The 17520-nt window shown below is 41.4% G+C and overlaps 1 protein-coding gene and 1 pseudogene across 1 annotated transcript in view; both read left to right on the forward strand.

Moving 5' to 3' along the window:
- The window catches only part of myo1d (myosin 1D), a 525665-nt gene that overhangs the window by 294719 nt on the left and 213426 nt on the right, over nucleotides 1-17520 (forward strand). The window contains exons 17-18 of the mRNA XM_043675298.1: nucleotides 7541-7764; nucleotides 12963-13107. Of these exons, the coding sequence (XP_043531233.1) occupies nucleotides 7541-7764; nucleotides 12963-13107 (369 nt within the window). The remainder of the gene's footprint in view (nucleotides 1-7540; nucleotides 7765-12962; nucleotides 13108-17520) is intronic.
- Nucleotides 15635-16548, forward strand: LOC122539618 (annotated as a pseudogene).

A 17520-nucleotide genomic window follows, 5' to 3' on the forward strand; every position in this document is an offset into this window, starting at 1 on the left:
CATATTCTCCCAGTGTCTGCATGAGTTTTCTCCAGGTGCTCCGGTTTCCTTCCACAGTCCAAAGATGTGCAGATAAGGTGGATTAGTCTTGGGAAATGGGTTACACAGGGATAGGGTAGGGGAGTGGGTCATGGTGGGATGCTCTTCATCAGGTTAGTGGGGCTAGATGGGCTGAAAGGCCTGCTGCAGCAGTGTAGGGATTCTGTGATTCCATGAAGTCAACTTTTGGCTGCGGAACAGAATTCTCTCCCCCAACCCTAAACCTTTGCACAATCAAAACACCCACCTTACACATAATTTACACTGTTTCTTAAGTAATCATTCAACTTTTCTAGGCCCAATGAAATATTATTCTTGGCTCCCAGTGGTTTATTTCCGTCTATTTCACAGTCTGGCAAATTTTTATCCTCAACCATTTATCTTGGTGAGGGTTTTGTTTGGGATGTTCTCTCTCTCGTGTAACTTCGACAAAATTTCCAGCCTTGTTTCAAATCCAGGAAAATTCGAGCTTTTCAATGAGAGTGAGAGTTCCAACCTGCATTCCTGCACAAAGAATCATAGACAGTTAGAGGCAAAAGTCTCTTTCATCTGAATCTTAGTGAACTGCCTTGTCCGAGTGTTACAGTGATATTTCGTGAAAGCTTGAGCGCTTTCTAGTTTTTTTTTCTCTAGTTCCTGAAGGCCTCTATCCATTTCAAAGCCCAACTACAAGGCAACATGATCTACTTGGGCCTTTGTATCCAGTAGCTATTCTTTAGACTCCAAATCTATTTTATCTTGAATGCAACTAGATGATTACAAGTATAAACATATACCGTTGTTGTTAGCACCATCTTTGGAGACCAGCAGTCTAACCACTGTAACCACAGATGCCGCTGCCAACTACGAACACCTTACATCTTCCTTCTAGCAAAGCAACACAAGTCTCTTTAATTCTTAATGCCTACATCACATAGTAATGATGGTATACCGATTCAGCTTGGGTCACATGCTCACCTTAATTTTCTCCTGGAAATAAAAACAAGTTTCAGATACTCAACAATCTTATAAACCTCATGTTTGTAGCGTTAAATGAATACCATGTATTCTGTATATATGTGCCTTTTTTATTATAGACATTAACTAGATCCAAGATACCCATCACAAAAGTAATATGGTAAAGATCTAAGGTGGGGTTTGAAGACAATGTCTTCAATCTGTGTGTTCCTCTCAAAGAAATCATAACCAAGAGTGAATATCAAATACAATAATCTGATCACTTCGGTAATGAGGAAGTCACAAAATGGTGAGAGGTTGGTAGAAGTTATTGTTGTCTAGAAGCTAACCCTATGCCCATGAGTGATAAATTTTCAGTGAGGGGAGAGAATGTAAATTAAGAAGAATAGGAATGTTATGGTTTAAGGTCTGGGAGACTATGGAAGTAACAAATAAATTCATTGTTGGTAATGATGCTATGCTGCGGAAAAGACCAGGAGGATAATGATGGTAATGAAGCACATTCAGACTCTGCAACTTTAGTTAGGACTATTTTAGCAGGGATGGAAGCTTGAGTTGGAGGATTTATAGAACATTTTGCAAAACATGGGCAAAGGATTATCAGGTGATTTAAGAATGTTGGGGAAGAAAGAGAGATTGGAGGTGGATAAGTAGCTTGTAAAGACAGAGAGCTCGGAGGTGGATTTTTGAAGAGAGATTTTATTACACTAAGCTGTAAAAGGAGGCTGACAGTACCTGAAGAGTCAGTGTCACTTGCTGTGTCAACCAGCAGGACAAGAATTTGGATTATCATGATTTCAATGTGAATAGGTCCAATGGAATAGGAAGTGATCCCATGAATGGGATGGTAGAGAAATGGAAAAAGGATGTGTCGTCAGAGTTTTCTGGCCAAGCGGAAACTGGTGCAATTTTTGTGGAAACAAAATCCACTAGCTGTCTTCACATGGTTGGAGGGGGAAGAGAGAAAGGCTTATGGAAGTGGTGGATTGGAAAATAACCTAGCTTCTCTTTCTTGGGTGATCCTGGAATAGAGAGTGGTTTTGAGGAGCGAAACCTTGACAACACTTGGTGTCATCAATCAGACCTCATGTTGAATGGTTAAGCATCTATATAGTAAATAAACTCCAATCTCTGTCTGTTGGGCTTGATGCAACAATGTTGTGAGTCATACCCAGAAATACAAATCCAGGAAAAGTTTTCTTGTGGACCATGAGTGTCCAAGGTTGACATTAAGCTCTGCAAATTATTGTTTGCAGAAATATTGCTTCAAATGGAGCTAGTAAGGTGTTTGAAGATGCTGCCAAATGTGATTTGGAGAAGATGATATTTGTCTGGGAAAGGGCTGTAGAAGGAAGTGGGTTTTGAAATCAGGATATGGTCAGATTATGACTTTGTTAGTTATTGGTACCATGGAATGCAAGGTCATGGGAAATGGTGGATTCAAGGGAGTGATTGTGGGTAACTCAAATGAGTTAATGGTTAGAGGAGCAGGAAGACATCATGTGGTTTTGTGATAGAGGCACGTGAATTAGTTCAAGCAGATCTGAATTAGCCGTAAGAATAAGAGGGTGGTTATGATAGGAAATTTTAACTTTCCAGACTGGAACTGCCATAATGTTAAGGGTTTAGATGGAGAGAAATCTGTTAAGTGTGTGCAACAAAATTTTCTGATTCCGTATGTGGTTGTACCTTCTAGACAATGTACAAAAGTTGACCTCCTCCTGGGGAGTAAGGCAGGGCAAGTGATTTAGGTGTCAGTGGGGTAGCAGTTTGGGGCCAGTGACTATAATTCTATTAGTTTTAAAATGGTGACGGAAGAGGATAGACTGTTCTAAATTGGAAGAAGGCCAGTTTTGATGGTATTAGGCAAGAACTTTCAAATGTTAACTGGGGATGGATATTCAGTTATAGGCACAGCTGGAAAATGGGTATCCTTCAAATTTGAGATAATGAGAGTGCAAAGACAATATGTTTCTGTTAGGGTGAAGGGCAAGGCTGGTAGGTGCAGGGAATGCTAGATGACTAGACAAATTAAGGTCTTGGTTAAGAATAAGAAGGAAGCATATTTTGGGTACAGACAGCAGGGATCAAGTGAATCCCTAGAGGTGTACAAAGGCAATAGGAGTATACTTAACAGGGAAATCAGGAGAGCAGAAAGGGAACAATAAAATGCTTTGACAAATAGGATTAATGAGAATTCAAAGGGATTCTATAAATGGATTAAGGACAAGAGTAATTAGGGAGAGGATAGGGCCCCTTAAAGATCATTAAGGCTGCCTATTTATGGAACTGCAGGAGATGGGGGAGATACTAAATAAGTATTTTACATCAGTGTTTATTGTGGAGCAGGGTATGGAAGATAGAGACCATGGGGAAATAAATAGCATCTTGAAAAAAGTCCATATTTCAGAGGACAAAGTGCTGGACGTCTTAAAACTCATAAAGGTGCATAAATTTCTGGGACCTGATCAGGTGTACCCTGGAACTATGTGGGAAACAAGGGAAGTGATTGCTAGGTTCCTGGCTGAGATATTTATACCATCGATAGCGACAGGTAAAGAAGACTGGAGTTTGGCTAATGTAGTGTCACTTTTTAAGAAAGGAGGTAAGGAAACGGCAGGGAACTATAGACCAGTGAGTCTGATATGGGTGTTGCGTAAGTTGTTGGAGAAAATCCTGAGGGATGGGATTTACATGTATTTGAAAAGGCATGGACTGATTAAAGATAGTCAATATGGCTTTATGCCTCTGAAGTTTTGTCTCACTAATTCGATTGAGTTTTTGAGGAAGTAATGAAGAGGATTGATGAGGGCAGAATGGTGGACGTGATCTATATGGACTTCAGTAAGGCGCTCGACAAGGTTCCTCAAGGTAAATTGTAGTAAGGTTATGTTACATCAAATACAAGGAGAACTAGCCATTTGGATATAAAACTGGCTCGAAGTTAGGAGACAGAGTTGAGGTGGAGGGTTGCTTGTCAGACTGGAGGCTTGTGACCGATGGTGCACCATAGAGATCAGTACTGGTCTACTGCTTTTCATCATTTTATATAAATGATTTGGATGTGAATATAAAAGGTAAGGTTAATAAGTTTTCAGGTGACACCAAAATTGGAGAAGTTGTGGACAGCAAAGAAGGTTACTTCAGAATGCAACGAGATCTTGATCAGATGGGCCAAGGAGTGGCAGATAGAGTTTAATTTAGATAAATGTGAGGTACTCCATTTTGGAAGGGCAAATCAGAGCATGACTTATACACTTAATAGTAAGGGCCTGGGGAGTGTTGCAGAACAAAGAGACTTTGGAATGCTGGTTCACAGATCCTTGAATGTGGAGTCCCAGGAAGACAGGATGGTGAAAAAGGTGTTTGATATGCTTTCCTTTATTGGTTGGTGCATTGAGTGTAGGAGTTGGAAGGTCATGTTGTGGCTGTACAGGACATTGGTTAGGCTACTTTTGGAATATTGCATGCAGTTCTGGTCTCCCTGCTATAGGAAAGATGTTGTGAAACTTGAAAAGGTTCAGAAAAGATTTACAAGGATGTTGCCAGGGTTGAAGAATTTGAGATATAGGGAACAGCTGAAAATGCTGAGGCGGTTTTCCCTGGAGCATCGGAGGCTGAGGGTCGACCTTATAGAGGTTTATAAAATCATGAGGGGAATAGATAGGATAAATAGACAAGGTCTTTTCCCTGGGGTGGGGAGTCCAGAACTAGAGGGCATCAGTTTAGGGTGAGAGGAAAAAGATGTAAAAGGGACGTAAGAGAAAACCTTTTAACACAGAGGGTGGTGTGTGTATGGAATGAGCTGCCAGAGGAAGTGGTGGAGGCTGGTATAATTACAACATTTAAAAGACATCTGGATGAGTATATTAATAGGAAGGGTGTAGAGGGATATGAGCCAAATGCTGGCAAATGGGACTAGATTATTTCTGATTTCTGGTCAGCATGGACGATTTGGACTGAAGGGTCTGTTTCCATGCTATACATCTCTAGGACTCTAAGACAGTTCACCAGCCCATTTTGAAAGTTTAGGGTTGAGCAGCACATGTCAGCTTTGTCAATGATGCCTCAAAAGAAAACAAACAATTGAAAAATGTAAGCAGGCTTGGAGATGTCAGTAAGGGCTATGATCTTATAGTCTGTCATCCAAGCTTCCACCTGAGTTTGCTTGTCAGAGCATGCATCCATTCAAGGTTACGAGTCGCGAGAATTTTGTCTGCAAGTGAATGGATAGACGCGAGGGTAATGCAGAAGGGCAAGGGGTGGGAATTGTCAATCTAGTGCCTGAGTTCAAGGTGGCAATTGTGAATAAAGTGAGTGGGATTTGACAGAATTTAGTGAGTTTACACTTTGAGCAGGTAGTTCAGTGTCGAGAATGTGGTGCTGAAAAAGCACAGCAGGTCAGACAGTATCCGAGAAGCAGGAAAATCGACATTTCGGGCAAAAGCCCTTCATCAGGAATGAGGCTGGGAGCCTCAGGGATGGAGAGATAAATGGGAGGGGGATGGGGCCGGTGGGGAAGATAGCTGAGAATGCAACAGATGGATGGAGGTGGGGGTAATAGTGATTGGTTGTAGGGGAGGTTTGAGTAGATAGATGGGAAGGATGATGGACAGGTGGGATGGGTCATGAGGATGGTGCTGAGCTGGAAGGTTGGAACTGGAATAAGGTAGGTGGAGGGCAAATGAGGAAACTGGTGAAATCCACATTGATGCCATGGGGTTAGAAGATCCAAGGCGGAAGATGAGGCATTCTTCCTCCAGGTGTCGGGTGGTAAGGGAGTGGCAATGGAGGAGGCCCAGGACCTGCATGTCCTTGGTGGAGTGGGAGAGGGAGTTGAAGTGTTCAGCCACGGGGTTGGTGCAGGTGTCCCAGAAATGTTCTCTGAAGTGCTCTGCGAGTAGGCGTCCTGTCTCCCTAATGCAGAGGAGACCACATCGGGAGCAACAAATACAATAAATGACATGTTTGGAAGTGCAGGTGAAACTTTGGATCTGGAAGGCTCCTTTGGGGCCTTGGACGGAGATGAGGGAGAAGGTATGGGCATAGACATCTCCATCCAAGGCCCCAAAGGAGCCTTCCAGATCCAAAGTTTCACCTGCACTTCCAAACATGTCATTTATTGTATCGATCGGTCATGATGCGGTCGCTCTCCATTGGGGAGACAGGACGCCTACTCACAGAGCGCTGTAGAGAACATCTCCGGGACACCTGCACCAACCAACCAACCCCACCGCCCAGTGGCTGAACACTTCAACTCCCTCTCCCATTCCGCCGAGGACATGCAGGTCCTGGGCCACCTGACGCCTGGAGAAAGAACACTTCATCTTCCGCCAACCCCAGGGCATCAATGTGGATTTCACCAGTTTCCTCATTTCCCTCCACCCCCACAACCTTATCCCAGATCCAACCTTTCAGTTCAGCACCGCCCTCATGATCCTGTCCTACCTGTCAATCTTCCTTCTCACCTATCTGCTCAATCCTCCCCTCGACCTATCACCTTTATGATGACCTCCATCCACCTACTGCACTCGTGGCTACCTTCCCCCCACCAGCCCCATCCCCTTCTGTTTATTTCTCCACCCTCAAGGCTCCTAGCCTCATTCCTGATGAAGGGCTCTTGATGGTTCTTGGATGCTGCCTGACCTGCTGTGCTTTTCCAGCACCCCACACTCAACTCTAATCTCCAGCAGATTCACCAGACACTTTCACCAGTGTCAAGCCACTGATTTCTTTGATCGGATTTCCTAATCTTAACCATGGAAAGAATGTGGGTTTTTTATTTGATGTTAAAAGTCCAGGTGTGTTAATGTAGCGAGTCTTCTCGAGGATCTTGAAAACGTTGCATCGGCTCAATGGTTAGCACTGCTGCCTCTCAGCACGAGCAACCTGAGTTTAATTCCACCCTCGAGTAACTTTCTGTGTGGAGTTGGCAGGTTCTCCCCATGCCTGCGTGGGTTCTCTCTCGGTTTCCTTCCACCGTCCTAAAATGTGCGGTTAGATGGATTGGCCATGCTAAATTGCCTATAGTGTCCAGGGATGTGCAGGCTGGGTGGGTTAGTCATGGAAATGCAGGGTTACAGAGATAGGGTAATGGGCTGAGATATTTGGAGGGAAGGTGTGGACTTGGGCTGATTTGCTTGCTTCCAAGCTGTAGGGATTCTATGATTCTATGAAATCTGGCTATCTTAGTTTTATCAATGATGAAATGGTGTGGTATAACCGACTAAAGTGAGTTATGTAGAGAAATTTGAACCTACCTGAATCAAGCAGTTTCTAACAATGATAAGTATAATTTATAAGTGAACTGGAGAGTCCAAGTAAGGATTGCAGATAATGCACACGATATAGGTAATCAAAAATCCATTGTTAAGCAGCGCTTAATAAGACAGCCATATCAAATTCAGAAGGAAAGATATCTGTAGGTATGTGGCTTAAACTACTTAAGGATTCTAAATACTTGCACAGTTTTAACTTTTATTTGGGTATTTTGGTGTACTGTATTTCTAGTCCCTGTAATTAAAACAACTAATTTCTTTTATAGGTCTGGAGGGGTACCATTGCTCGAATTCGCTACAAACGCACAAGAGCTGCCTACATTATTATAAAACACTACAGAAGGTACAAAGTGAAGTCCTATATCTTGGACGTGGGCAGACGCTTCCAGAACGTTGGAAGCATGAAGAATTATGGGAAACATGTAAAATGGCCGAATCCACCCAAGATCCTGCGTAAATTTGAGGACACATTGCAGTCCATTTATCAAAGGTAACTGACTTAGCATCATTATCAGCAAAATGTGGTTAATGTGTTCTCCAATTTAAAATTTGTGATGGTAATTTTTATGTTGGCCCAGATCTTCCAGTTTCTGGATGGTTGAAAACTGAATTTGTTCTGGAAGTTGTAGGTCTCTCAGAGCTCCAGATACATAGTCTTTGCTGTAATTTGGCAGCTTTACCTTCTAATAGACAATTAAGTGCCATCTGGAATGCTTCAAAAATGTCCCCAACTCTGAGTTACAGTCAGACTCTTTAGCAGGTTCTACCTTTAATGCTCAAACAGGAAATGTTTGAGAGATTCAGACCTGATCTTGCTCTTTGCACACTCTAAACCTGACTGATGATCACTCTCACTGACCCCAACACCTGACCCGCTGACCCCCCTGAGCCACAGACATCAGATTCTCACCCACCCCAACCACTGCCGCCTCCATGTTGCAAGCAGCTACCTTTTAAAGCAACCCCTCCCTTCCCCCCCCCCCCACAAAAACAAGTCTGCCCACTGACTCCACCCACCTATTCCTCTTGACTTTCACTTCTGTACTTGTCACTAACCTGGCACTGTGACCTCTCACCTGCCTGCCACCATATCACCTCACTGATCTGCCGTTTGTATTGCCACACACACATGACACTGTACCCCGTTAGCTACCCATGACCTTATCCACACACATGCCACCAGTATCCCATCACTCATCTGCCACCCAACGTCCTCCACCTACTTACCACCTACCCTTTACCACTTGTTATCCTACCCCCTTCACCACCTCGCACCATATTCTCTCTTCCACTTAGCTTTACATGCTTGCTTGCTCTCAATTGTCAAAGAGGCTTTGGGATGTTTAATTTGTTTTTACTTTCTAGAATAGTACTATTATTGCTGTCGGAATGTGTTCTGTGATAACCCATTCTTATACTGTCAGTATGGTTTTCTGGACTGCTTTTGGGGTTATAGATCTTAAGAAAGTAGTCAACTATGCCAAATATAGGATATGATCTAAACTTCAAGAATGTATCAAAGAGCAAAGCTGTAAGAAAATCATATTCGCAAAATCTAGTATTGAAATTCGAGGAACGCAATGACATTAAACATGTTTCCTAATATCTGACTGTATATCTTGCTTTCAGTAAAGGAGCGCAAGAAAGAAGATGCTGTAAAATGCAGTACCTTCTGGAAATTGGTTTAACAAAAATGTAATTGTAAACTTGAAATATTAGCACTAAAGGTTTGTCCTCGCAAGCTTAATTTGGCAGCACTGAAGTCTTTTTAAAGAGTGTTAAGTCTGAGAACCTTTTTAGATCGGTAACCTACTGGAACAAAAGCATTGTTCTGCTAAACTCCTCCATTATATTCTAAAGCTTTGTTTGTTCCCAGCTGTCTGACATTTCCCAGTGTCAAAAGCCATGTATTCGTTACTTGTGGCTTCCATTAAAAGCAGTGCCTGAATAGAGCAGGGTGCCTTATTGGGTAATTACAGTTGACTCAAATTTGATTTGTTGAAATAAAATCATATTTTGAATTATTTGCTTCTGACCACTCAAGAAAAATAAATTTAGTTACAACTATTTTTAAAATTGCTACGACAGTTTTGGTGAAATTGGGTCAGACTTGCCTTTTTTGACTCCAGACTTTTATGTAACAAAATTAGTGGCTTTAGTTCTACCCGGAGCTCAGTTTCTTCTATTTAGATGTCGGGCTCTTCACCTTCACCAATGATTAGTAAAAGTGGCTCATTCTTTCCTGATACCTTGAAATCTGATATGTTTCAGTATGCATATTTCCAATTGGAACAAATGCACAATAAGATTCCAGGGATTAATGTACAATCATGAGCCTAAACATCTGAACAGTAATCTATAACACATTCAGAAAGTGATTGATTTTCACCCTCAGCTACGCTCTTTTTTGTTCACCAATATATATATTTTGGCCTTGGATGAGCCTTTGTGGTGAAGAAATTTACATTTGGATACCCAATAGTGAACACTAATAATAATATAAGCCAAATTCTGCTATTACAATGTATTGCCAAAACTAGACAGCATGCTACCTGTATTGCCATTTCCGTGATTTGTATACCCAGACCCATAAATTGTTCTGGACCTCCGAAAATTTCAAACTTTTTTACAATTTCAAAAGCACCCTGTTCAGTTCCTTTTACATTCAAAATAGGTGTTCTCAAGCTTGCTTACATTCAAATCCGTTGGCTATATTTTGCCCTTCAGGTCATCAAATAATATCATTTACTAATTTTTAAAATTCATTTATGGGATGTGGAAATCATGACCAGCATTTATTACCTAAGATCTAGTTGACCTTGAGAAGAAGGTGGTGAGAAGTTGCCGCCTTGAACACTGCAGTCCGTGGGATATTGTCGTATCTGTAATGCGGTTAGGAAGGAAGTTCGAGTATTTTGACACAGCAGCAGTGAAGGAATGGTGATATATTCCTTAGTCAAAATGCTGTGTGGCTTGAAGGGAAACTTGCCATGAATTTTGTACCCATGCATCTTCTGCCTTTGTCCTTCTATGTAAAGGAAATCACAGGTTTGGTGGTACTGTTTAAGGGACTTCGGTGAAATGCTGCATTGCATCTTATAGATGGCGCACAGTGCTGCATGTTTGCAGCATGGTGGACGGGTGAATACTGAAGATGGTGAAGAGGGTGATAATTCAGTGGGCTGCTTTGTGCGGAATGGTGTTGAGCTTCAAGTGTTGTTGGAGCTGTATCTGTCCTGGCAAGTGGAGAATATACAGTCATAATCTTAATTTCTGCCTTGTAGATAGTGGACAGGGCAATTAGGAGTTGAGTTACTAGCTGTAAGTCCTCCAGCCTCTGATCTGTTTTTGTAGCCACAGTATTTATGTGTGAGGTCCAGGTCAGTTTTTTTTTTCATTGATAAACCCCAAGATATTGATAATGGAGGGTTTAGCAGTGGTAATGTTATTGAATGTCGAGGGGCAAGTTTTAGATTCCCTCTCTTGTTAGAGGTTGTCATTGCCCATTATAATGTGGCACAGATATTTATTAGGATCAATTGGCTCAAATCTGACTGCATATATACTGAATGCTACCTATCCAAATAGTCACAAACGGTGCTGAACCTTGTCCAATCATTAGTGTACAAGTACAATTGATGGAAGGAAATTCACTGACTAAGCAGCTGAAGATGGATTATGCTCGGGTACCACACTGAGAAATTCCTGCAGTGATACACTGGAACTGAGATGATTGACTTCCACCAGCCACATCTGTTTCTTTTTTTGTGTGTGTGTTAGACATGAGTCCAGCTTCCATCTAGCTTCAGAACCATGTATTTTTATGCCATCTGCAGTTTTGGATATATGACTTTCTATTCTTATCACCTAAGTCATAAGCAAATGTTGTGGCCCCAATTCAGATCCTTCACGAGGTGAAAATAATCATATCCTGCCAAATATGTAGTTACCTACTATCCTTACTCTGTGTCTCCCTTTGCTCAGGTAATTCCAAGATGGGTCATCCACAGATATTTGCCTATCCATTACTTTAATCACCTCTTCACAAAATTGAATTAGATTTGTCAAGCATGATCTATCCTTTACAAACATGTGTTGGGAAAAGCTTATGTCAGCCAGTATGAACCACAAGCCCTAGGAAATAAATTTTCACCAATAAAACTGCAATGAGACATTGAACCTAGTGTTCAGAATTAACAGCACCAAGATGTAATAGTTGTATTGCATTTTACTGACTATCAGATTTCTTCTGATGAAGTTTATGTGTTGCATTTAATCATTATTTTTACTCATTTTATTTGTTTGCTTTCTCCATGGGTTCTGAAGTTTAATAGTTTTTGCTCCTCAAAAGGCACAAAAATGAGAACAGTGGACACCATTTGGTACCCATATACTACACCCAGTTGGCCATAATTGCTGTATCGGAATATGTATTGACAGGTAATTGGCATTTGGTGCAGTACAGAAGAAGCTGACCCTGTCTTTACCCCTAGTCTTATATTCAGGCCTATTGAAGTAGAAATATGTAGAAACTGTCAGAGTGGAGCAATTCTAACCAAGTTTACAGCTTCCCTATTTGGGCATGCTGTGAGAGTTAATTTACTGCCACATAGGTTTGCCACCGTTCATTTCGCAAATATGGAGATGGATGGTTCAATAACTTAATTTAAGCAAGCAGGAGTTTAAGAACACAGCAAGCCAGGCAGCATCAGGAGGTGGAGAAGTCAATGTTTTGGGGGTCACATCCTGCTGCTGCCCAGCTTGCTGTGCACTTCCAGCCTCCTGCTTGTCTACCTTGGATTCCAGCATCTGTAGGGTTTTTTTTGTCAATAACTTAATTTTTCATTCAGCAAATTCATAGTCAGATGCTTATAATTTACCTATCCTCAAGGAAAGCACAATAAAAGTAGGTTTGACATCTGTTTCCCAGTTCAAAATGGGTTGGATTGGAACAGAAGTTTTGATTTGCTGTTTGGAGCTGATGAAAATATTATTAGAAATGACATCAAACAAGAAGCAATGTGGGAAAATAATGGACTACATTTTGTTCTCCAATTTATACTACAGATATTTTTAGTTAGCCTGTTCAAACACACGTTTGGTTCAAAATTCATTTGGTAGAACTTGTAACTATGAACTGAGAGTTCAGTGTGATCTTTTACAATACAAATCCATTAGTGCACATTACAGTACAATGTGATGAGAACTCCTTTTAACTTAGCCTCAACTCACTGGAACGTTTGGCTCTGTGTCCGAATATGGTGGGTACAAATCTCAATCTAGAGTCTTGAACACAGAACCTCACCTGAGGATGTGCTGCACTTTTGGAGGGACTGTCTTTCAGGTATGATATTTAGCCCAGGCCCTATCTGCTTTCTGGGCTGGATAGCAAAAAAGGTGGTACAACATTGTTGTCAAGAACAGCAGGAGAGTTTGCTTCAATATCCTGGTCAGTTTTATCCTCCAAACAATTGCACTTTTAAAAATTTGTTTGATTATTTACCCTGTTCCTATTTGGGTGTTCATTTGTATAGAAGTTGATTATCATGTTTCCTACTAGGATTGCACTTATTGTTTTACAGGCAGTTTTGTAGGCCCTCATGTAGTGAGGCCCTGAAGACTGCTGTACAAATGAATGCCTTTCTTCACATTCAAACTAACATGCTTTCATTCCAAATCTGTCAATAGGTGGAGAGCACATCAGCTGATTAAGAGTATACCACCTGCCGATTTGCTGCAGGTCAGAGCAAAGGTTGCAGCTGTGGAGAATCTGAAGGGTCAGCGGGGCGATCTGGGCCTGCAGAGAAGCTGGGAGGGCAATTACCTGGCAACTGTGAGTAACAGATTCTATTCTGGAGAATTTGCAACATCTCAGAAGGCAAAACCAGTAAAGTTTGGCAAGTGAGACATACTAATCCAATTCATCTCCCATACTTTAAAATGGGCATCCAGTACAAACAGTATTACTGTACTGGGTGGGGTTTTCCCTTGAGATGACTCCAACTTCCTCCTCTCTTCATTACTGATTGTCACATATTGTTTCAAATTCCTTATGTTTCTGATCAACAGTTACATTTTTTTTTGATATTCCAAGGAGAAGTTGAAATATCATAAACTGGTATTACTTCCTGTAATGGTTACTGACTCCAGGTTTTAATCAAACAGTGAAGTAAGGTTTCAGTGTTAACTTCATGTACCTCCTATTCAAGGGCTTCTCATCAGAGTTTGCTCTCAGTATTGTCATTGCAATGCATTATCTCAGGTACACTGGTGTAAAGGGATTCATGGCAATGTGATTTAAACATAAACTGTTCATTAGAAGTCGAACAGACAAATTTTAGGAGTTCGCCTTACTTTATTTATGATCAACGTATTTCGATGTGGATGTGTGAATTTTCATACTCATAGTCATCCAACATGGAAACAGACCCTTCGGTCCAACTCATCTGTGCCAACCAGATATCCCAAATTGACCATTTGCCAGCATTTGGTCGATGTCCTTCTAAACCCTTCTTATTCATGTACCCATCCAGATAAATGTTGTAATTGTACCTGCCTCTACCATCACCTCTGGGAGCTCATTCCATACACGCGTAACCCTCTGCCTGAAAAAGTTGCCCCTAAGGTCTGTGATGATGCTGCTCCTTTAACAAGGTTATACCATCTTTGGTTTTCTTTTCGGGAGGTCACAAAAGTGCAGGTTCTGAAAAGTCTAGTGTTGAAGGGTTTTAGAGCCAATCTGATTAATATTAACAGATACTGCATCAGGTAAAAGGCTTTTAAGTTTTAAAAAAAGCACATGTACAATGAAAGGAGACTGGCCAGTTCTCCCAGCTCAGTTTCTCTATGGTCTGCCTATACATGGAAAGCAGTCAGGTAGTAAAAGCTGCTGGATCCAAAGAAGCAGGTCCATGCTAATCATCCCCGCGCTCTCTGACATCTCTCCTGTAAGACTCTGTGTTTAATTTTACCTATTGTGCCAAGAGGTGTTTGTGGGAATTGTTGCAGGTATTGGAACAGAGATGATCTGTCAAGTTTTCAGACAGGCCAAGTTATTCATTGTTCTGTTCTTTTTTGTTTTTGTTTCATTCGGTATCTTGTAAATAAATTCTGTTTTGCTTAAAAATAAGTGGTTTGACCAATTGCATCCCTCCTGGAATATCCGTGTTAAACCTGCTTAAAACAACTAGCAAAGTTAGGGTCTGGGCTACTTTCCTGAAATGTTTTTGGTGGTCTGGCATGGTCCATAACTGGTCTCTTTTAAATCTATCTTCTCTCACCTTAGACCTATGCCTTCTAGTTTTGGACTCGCCCAACCTAGGAAAAAGACCTTGGCTATTCACCCTCATGATTTTATAAATCTCTATAAGGTTACCCTTCAGCCTCTGATGCTCCAGTGGAAAAAGGCCTCAGCCTATTCAGCCACTTCCTATATTCAACATCCTTGTAAGTCTTTTCTGCACCCTCAAGTTTAACAACTTGCTACCTATACAACAGTGACCAGAATTGTAAGCAGTATTCCAAAAGTGGCCTCACCAATGTCTTGTACAGCCACAACATGACATCCCAACTCCTATACTCAACGTACTGATCAATAAAGGCATATGTGCCAAACGCCGCCTTCACCACCCTGTCTACCTGCAATTCCACTTTCAAAGAATGATGAACCTGCACCCGAAGGTGTCTCTGTTCGGCAACACTCCCCAGGGCCCTACCATTAATTGTATAAGTCCAATCCTGGTTTACCTTACCAAAATGTCACACCTCACATTTAGCTAAATTATCCTTCTGCCACTCCACAGCCCATTGTCCCACTGTTCCTGTGATACTCTGAGATAACCTTCTCCATTGTCCACTATTTTGGTGTCATCTGGAAACTTGCCAATCTTACATCCTATATTCACATCCAAATCATTTATATAAATGACAAAAGCAGTTGAACCCAGCACCTTGTGGCACGCCACTGATCACAGGCCTCCAGTCCAAAAAACAATTGTCTACCACCACCCTTTCCTATCTTTAAACCAAGATAGTATGCAATTGGCTAGCTCCCCCAGATTGCATATGATCTAACCTTACTAACCAGTCTAACATGCAGAGCCTTGCTGAAGTACATACAAACAATGTTTACCACTTTGTCTTCATCGATTTTCTTTGTCACGTCTTCAAAAACCTCAATCAAGTCAATCAGACATGATTTCCCACACACAAAGTCATGTTGATTATCCCTAATCAGTTATTGCCTCCCCAATGCATGTAAATCCTAATCCTCAGAATCCCTTCCAACAACTTACCCATCACTGATGCAAGGTTCACCGGTCTGTAGTTTCCGGGCTTTTTCTTACCACCTTTCTTGAATAATGGGTGCCACATTTGCCAGCCTTCAGTCTTCTGGCACATCACCCATGGTTATCAATGAACAATGGCACAAATCATTTGGTGAAATCAACCCAAGAGAAATCTGTCTTATTATTGAGGATCTTGTCACAAGTGGTTCCTGTGTCTTGGACACTGCAGACATCCTTTGTAAGGAAGGATTAAAGATCACTGATGCAGTTATTGGACCTAGATCAGGGAGGAAGAACCAGGTTAGAAAAGACAGGGATATGTTTACACCTTGTTTGTTCCCTATCCAAATTATTAGAAATTATATGCAGCCAAGGAAAACCTGAAAGTATCAAGACATTCTTTCGAAAAAGCGCGTTGCCAGCAGTATGTAAAAGGATGAATGATTCAACAAAACCGCCTAATACCCAGCCTGATGGAACACTTGCCAATAAAAACCTTGTCAAAAATGTAGTTATGATTCTTGTGTCAGCTTCCTGGGGTCTACCCAATCACAGCAAACCTTTTTAAGATAATGGAATAGAAGCAAACCAACTTGTGTCTTGCTGCTGATGTCACAACCTCAACAGAGTTGCTACAACTGGCTAGTTCGCTGAGTAGTGAGATCTGCATACTGAAAACATATGTTAACACCTTGAATGATTTGAATCTAGATGTGTTCAGAGAGCTAAGAGCAATTCCTGACCAGCATGAATTTGAAGATCAAAAGTTTGCAGGTATTGGGAATACTGTTAGACACCAGTGTGAGGGTGGAGTATTCAGAATTGCTTCGTGGTCTGAATGCACATGTGATTCCTGGCCCTGGAGTAGTGAGAGGATTGAAGGAAACTGGATTGCATCTGAATTTACGGTGCTTGCTGAAATGAGTTCCAAAGGTTCCCTTGCAACTGGGGACTTCACCAAAGCAGCTGTAATTAAATTATTCTAACCTATTGCTAAATGAACTAAGTGAGAAGTGGAATTGGAATATCTTTATCAGAAGGTTTTTATGTCTTTTTGCAACAAATCAAGGCCTTTGTTATAATGAGATTATGGAAGGAAATAGTTTAATTTTCCTTCCTGATTATAGCTTCTTAATTGAAATGTATATTATAGAACCAAACAGTGAGTACAGGAGGTGACCCTTCACCTGTTGTGTCTGTTCCTACCCTCATCTCAGCTCGTGCCACTCTCCTATGAAACCATGAAGATTTGTTCTTTCCAAAAAATTGAATTTTAAATAAACAGGATAATCATGGCAATTTGAGCATTGGTGGTTGGGCAACATTTATTGCCCATCCCTAATTGCCAGAGGTGGTAGTGAGTTACCTTCTTAAAGACTGCAGTTTAAGAGAAAACTTTATAGCAACAGCCTTGTAAGGATGACAAAAACCAATAAATTAGTAAACTTTGCTCTGAACATAGTAGAGTCACAGGAATCAATCTTAAAAATTCTGTAAGAATCTAGTGACCACTATTCTAATTACTTTACTTTTCAGTATTTTAACCACTTTGGTTTCCTCCACCCCCCTTTAATATAGAACATAGAACATAGAAAAATACAGCGCAGTACAGGCCCTTTGGCCCTCGGTGTTGCGCCGATCCAAGCCCACCTAACCTACACTAGCCCACTATCCTCCATATGCCTATCCAATGCCCGCTTAAATGCCCATAAAGAGGGAGAGTCCACCACTGCAACTGGCAGGGCATTCCATGAACTCACGACCCGCTGAGTAAAGAACCTACCCCTAACATCTGCCCTTTACCTACCACCCCTTAATTTAAAGCTATGACCCCTCGTAATAGCTGACTCCATACGTGGAAAAACATTCTCACTGTCTACCCTATCTAAACCCCTAATCATCTTGTACACCTCTATCAAGTCACCCCTAAACCTTCTTTTCTCCAATAAAAACAACCC

The sequence above is a fragment of the Chiloscyllium plagiosum genome, chromosome 33 (assembly GCF_004010195.1).
Source record: "Chiloscyllium plagiosum isolate BGI_BamShark_2017 chromosome 33, ASM401019v2, whole genome shotgun sequence".
Lineage (NCBI taxonomy): Eukaryota > Metazoa > Chordata > Chondrichthyes > Orectolobiformes > Hemiscylliidae > Chiloscyllium > Chiloscyllium plagiosum.